The sequence below is a fragment of the Oncorhynchus clarkii genome, chromosome 6 (genome assembly GCF_045791955.1).
Source record: "Oncorhynchus clarkii lewisi isolate Uvic-CL-2024 chromosome 6, UVic_Ocla_1.0, whole genome shotgun sequence".
NCBI lineage: Eukaryota > Metazoa > Chordata > Actinopteri > Salmoniformes > Salmonidae > Oncorhynchus > Oncorhynchus clarkii.
This window is the reverse complement of record NC_092152.1, coordinates 21,224,709-21,230,491: the sequence shown is the minus strand read 5'-3', so window position 1 is coordinate 21,230,491 and position 5,783 is coordinate 21,224,709. Positions and strand designations below refer to the sequence as shown.

General features: G+C 42.8%; 1 protein-coding gene across 1 annotated transcript; it reads left to right on the top strand.

Annotated features, from left to right (window-relative positions):
- Positions 1-335: 335 nt before the first annotated feature.
- On the top strand, positions 336-1,459 carry LOC139411959 (probable G-protein coupled receptor 21). The gene has a single exon (XM_071158726.1). The coding sequence runs from the start codon at positions 401-403 to the stop codon at positions 1,457-1,459; it is 1,059 nt and encodes a 352-aa protein (XP_071014827.1). The 5' UTR covers positions 336-400.
- Positions 1,460-5,783: the final 4,324 nt, after the last annotated feature.

The following is a 5,783-nucleotide window of genomic DNA, read 5'->3' as shown; positions in this document are numbered from 1 at the left end:
TAAAGAGAGAGAAACTGACCATCTGGTTAAAGAGAGAGAAACTGACCGTCTGGTTAAAGAGAGAGAAACTGACCATCTGGTTAAAGAGAGAGAAACTGGCCATCTGGTTAAAGAGAGAGAAACTGACAATCTGGTTAAAGAGAGAGAAACTGACCATCTGGTTAAAGAGAGAGAAACTGACAATCTGGTAAAAGAGAGAGAAACTGACCATCTGGTTAAAGAGAGATAAACTGACAATCTGGTAAAAGAGAGAGAAACTGACCATCTGGTTAAAGAGAGAGAAACTGACCATCTGGTTAAAGAGAGAGTAAATGACCGTCTGGTTAAAGAAAGTGATAAAGACCGTAATAAGAGATGAGAGCAGAACTGAACTGACCGGTCTGTTTCCCGCAGCTCCAACATGAACTCTTCCTCCTCTGATGTGAACCAAAGCAGCTCTCCTTTCTGCCTGCTGGGCCTGGGCTACTCCTACAACCTCAACACCTGCGTGCTGGAGGTGTCCGTCATTCTCTTCCTCACCATCCTCATCATCAGCGGCAACCTGGTGGTGATCTTTGTGTTCCACTGTGCTCCACTGCTTCACCACCACACCACCAGCCACTTCATCCAGACCATGGCCTATGCAGACCTCCTGGTGGGGGTGAGTTGTCTGGTACCCTCCCTGTCCCTGCTCCACTACCTCAAGGGGCTGGACGAGGAGCTCACCTGTAAGGTGTTTGTCTACCTGGTGTCTGTGCTGAAGAGTGTGTCCATGGCGTCTCTGGCTTGTATTAGTGTTGACCGCTACATCGCTATCACACGGCCGTTCTCCTATGCTACGCTGGTCACACCATGTCGCCTGCGCGTCTGTATCGGCCTCATCTGGCTCTACTCCGCCCTCATCTTCCTGCCCTCCCTCTTCGGGTGGGGGAAGCCTGGCTACCACGGAGATATATTTTGCTGGTGTGCGACCTCGTGGCAGACCGATCCGTGCTTCAGCTCATTCATCGTGGCTGTGCTGTATGCTCCAGCCACCCTCACTGTGTGTTTCACCTATGGGAGCATCTTCCTCATCTGCCGTCAGCACACCCGCAAGATCATCCAACGCCTCACACGCTTCGGCCCCCAGGGGAACGAGAGGGGCGAGCGTGGTGAAGGGTGCCTGGATAAGCGCTACGCCATGGTGTTGTTCCGTATTACCAGCGTGTTCTACGTGCTCTGGATGCCCTACATCGTCTACTTCCTGCTGGAGAGCGCCGGCCTCTATTGCGACCTGGTGGCCTCCTTCCTCACCACATGGCTAGCCATCAGCAACAGCTTCTGCAACTGCCTCATCTATAGTCTCTCCAACAGCATGTTCCGGAAGGGCCTGGGCCGCCTGTTCACATCACTTTTCTCCCCCTGTCTGGAACTGGACTGCTGCACCGAGGGGAAGAAGGGTCCTGCTCCACCCAGCCAGCGCCCAGCCCAGGCCTGCTAGGTGTGACAGTCTCCTACAGACACTGTCTGGTTGGTTAGCTACAGTAAGCTAAGGCCTCTGCTTTAGCTCCTGGTGAGTGCAGTGTATTACTACATTGCATGTCACAGGGTGTCTCGCTACAATGGTAGTGCATAGACCCCTGAGGCCAGGCCAGAGAGGTGCCCATGTCTATGCCCTTCATTTCAGAGGGGTGGTTTACAGAGGGGTGGGGTTTTCTCCAGTCTTTTTCTGCAGTGTTCTCCCAAGCGTGGGCCGTCTGTTTCTGGCTGTGTGGATCACCACTGTGCATGGAGGAGAAGGTGTAAGGTAGTTTAGATGAACATCAGAATGGATCTGAGGAAAAAAGTAGCAACTCCAGTCGTATAGCTCTGGTGCCATGTTTGGCGCCTGTGAATCTTTAGCCTACCAAATATCTTCCAAATGCAAAAAAAAAGGACAATATCAGCACAACACGACTTGCATTGTGTAAACCACTGCAGTGAAAAACGTTATTTCAACATTGATGCAAAACTGTTACATTGTGTTCTTTCAGGGTAGACAATAGTGAATCAAAACAAGTATTTCGAAACGAAAGTACTAAAAAGACTGTATTTCTTCTCTTAGAAACTGCAACAGACAGTTTCCATTTTGTAGCAGTTATTGAAAACTTCAAATATTTGAGTGTCAAATTATCTGTTAATGATGCTGTGCAGTACATTACAGTATTACATACAGAAAGGATACCAGTTACCAGTAACAGTCACTTTCCAAGAAAATCATTTAGTTTGTTCAGAAGCGTATTTTGTGTATTTTATCAAAAGGATTCTTCTAGGCGGGAATGTTGATGTATAAAATTGCCAATTTTGGCAAGATGGCCGACTCTATGCCCACCGGCATTCTGGTTTATCTTGGAGCTATGTCTTCATTCTGCATTCTCAACAAGGAGACAAGTAGATTTATTTGAGAATTGTATTTTCTGTCCATGTTCCCTCAGGTTGAACGTCAGTTGTTTGTACACCCTTAATTGCTGATGCCTTTAGACTGGTCTTGAAATTGCAAATGCATGACATGCTCCACATTATAATATGGCAGCAATAACATAGTCAAGATGTTCTTATAGATTGGAATTGCATCATGTTAGGCATGCTACCGATCCAGATGCACAACAAAATACAAAGAGAGACACACTCATTACCGTGTGCATGCTGACTACTTACAGTCGAGCTATTCTCTCCCTCTGTGCTCCTTGGCTCCTGATATCTGTACAGATGAACTGAGTGGAGGAGTAGCACATTAATCAGAGGTCTAGACTGTCCTTCTAGAAGGCAGAAGGGTCATGGAGACAATGTGTTTCTAAGGGTTTCATGTAAAGTAGGTTTAGGTGGAACTCCAGTGGGTCTCGAAGGCTTGTATGGACAGTGGATTTGTGAATTGCTTATAGGTTTCTATGTGAACTAAGTTAGATCTGATATGTAGGATAGGAGAGCAGACTTTGGTCAGTGTAAACTTCATTGAAACAATACAATAAAAGGTGCAAAGGTGATTGTTTTGTATGTGCGGGACTCTTCTTATATGATGAACCCATGGGTACCCAGGTGTAGACAATCACTCCCTCACACGCACAGTAGAGCAAGCTAGGGTCAACCTACCATGGCAATTAAGCAAAGAGCATTTTAAGATGGGTCTGCAGTGCACCACTCTGTATTCTTATACCCAGGAAAGATTGCATTCCATTCTAGGAATTTCAAGAACCACAAGGACAGCATGCAGGCATATTTTTTACTATAGTGTGTGTGCAAAGCTTGTATACAACATCTGTTATGTTTCAAAAATGAACTGTTCTGTATGTTTTTGGATATCTGTTGCAAGAATAGTGTGTCACTGTGGAGTTATGACAGTTGATATCCCAGGTTAATATAGGATAATCCTAGATTTTTTCAAATAAATAATGGGTGAGATAATCAACACTCATTTTAGGATGATGCTATGGAAATGACCTTTTCCAGCTATAGCCTACACAACAATGTATGATGGTGTGTAAATAGCATATTATACAGTATTTCCTTTAGGTCGTCTAGTTTTCAGAAACGTCACCTTTCCGGGAACGACCTTTGTAGTTCAAGAAAACAGATTTATTTTTGTATGGGTCTTTATGGCTGTGTTTACACAGCCACACTAAGAACCCAATTCAGATTTTTTTCCTGACTGTCCACACTCAGTTTTATATGTGACCCATATCAGATTTGAGCATTCTATCTGAAGTAGCACATAGATTCAATGCTCATTTCCTGTCAGTGTTCCTTAACATTTTTGGGTAGTCATCTTGGTAACGGCACTTCAGAGCAAAAAAATCTGATCTGAGCGTCCAGACTGAGGTTACATATGGAGCATCAGAACTGTATCAGAATTGAGATCCACACATGGATGTGGTATAAATCTGAACTCAAAAGATCAGATTCCAAAAGATCAGATTTACACAGGGAAAAGGCCATGTCAGAAAAGAGTCTGTATTTAATTAGAATATTTGGAAAGATGTCTGTTTTTCCTCAGGGGCCATCTGTAGGGCTTCCTTCTCCCCATGCTGCTGTCTCTGTTTGTCTGTTTGTGCAGTGGGGGTCTGTGCAATACAAGTCTCTGTCCTCTCCCAACTCTTCTCAAGACAGTAAAAACATATCAGTAGTGGTATTACTTTTATTTATTTACATTTTTTCCAGGCAGGTCCATTTATAACCAATTCTTATTTACAATGACTGCCGGGCCTGCCACAAAAGGGCTCTTCTTGGATATCTAACACAAGCTTGTTGGTAAACTGCATTATGCGCATGTGATATTTGATATCTATCTGTATCTGATTGGAGAGTAGTTATGCATTATCTGGCTCACATGACTGTTCTAGAATGGGAGCATGTAGTGTGTGTTCTATTGCGCTCAAATGACTAGAAACGTGAGCGTTTATTTTATATTGAGCTCACATGAATGCTCTTCAATGGGAAAGTACAGTACTCAATGTACTTTAGGTTACACTTCATTTTAAGGGGTTCTTATTACAATGTAATTACACTGTAGCATGTATTGTAGTTAACAGTAACAACCAATAGTTACAGTGTAGTAACAAAATGTACCTGGTAGTAATTGCAGTATGTAATTACAAAGGTGTAACAATCTATTATTTTTACCATGCTTGTTTCAAATGGGCTTAATGGTTTGTTTCTTCTCAGCTGCATTAGATTCAGTAACAACTGTCACAAAGGTTGTGACCCCTCGTGGATGTGCTGGGTGTCCGAGAGATTATGCTTAATAGGCTCTAATTACTTACCCATGAATGTGCACTGTTGAAAATATATCTCCACTCAATGTTATTGCTAGCACTTGCCACCAAAATAAAGTGTACCATCTGGGTTATCTTGGTCATCCCAGATGAGGAAAAACACACTATTTCAAGCATACTGTAGTACATGGAATGTTTGCCTAAGTACAATGTAATTATTAGGTGTTACACAGGATTTAGCTAGTTATAATGAAGTGTCTTTGAGTGGTACTTACTTGTAATTAATGTGTACTTGTATAGTACACTACCCATCCTGACAACCTGGCCCTCATTTGAAAGCTTCTGGAAGTTTCACTTCATATCTGTACCTTATTGTGAAATGAAGTGAAACTTCCAGAAGCGTTGAAATTGAGGGCAGGTTTGGGATGGGGAGTTGTAATGTATTTAGATTGGAACCGTGACCACCATCTCAACCTTCCTATGAATTCTGATAAGGAATTAATTATCATTCATTCTGAGGAATACAGAGAGATAATGGCCAAACTTCATGAAATATAAAATGTTTCCTGGTGTTGTGTTTTTAATTAACGTGTAACTGAACAACTAGTTTATTATACATACTGAACAGGAAAGAGACTTTTGCTTTGCTGCCACCATTAGAAACTCCACAAGTGATGTTTTATTGCACATTTTAACTCAAATATAAGGTGGAACAATGCTGGTTTTCCAATGTAAAAAGCAAAGCTCTTCAACAAATGTTCTGTACCTCACGTGTTGGTGACTGTACCTGACGTGATGATACGTACTGTATTTTATGACATTTTATGACAATTACTGATGACCATTTTGATTCTGATTGTAGCCTGCAACCAACAACTAAATGTGACTTTACCTGCTGGAGCACTTTTTGGCTCATTTCTTTTAGGTTGTGTGCGTTCTTGCTTTAGTATTGTGGGCAATGAGAAAAATGTTTCCTCAAATTGACATGGCACGGACTCTACCCTCTGTTTTTCAGGCTCATCTGTCCACACAAACATACAAACAAATACATGCGCGCGCGCGCGCACACACACACAC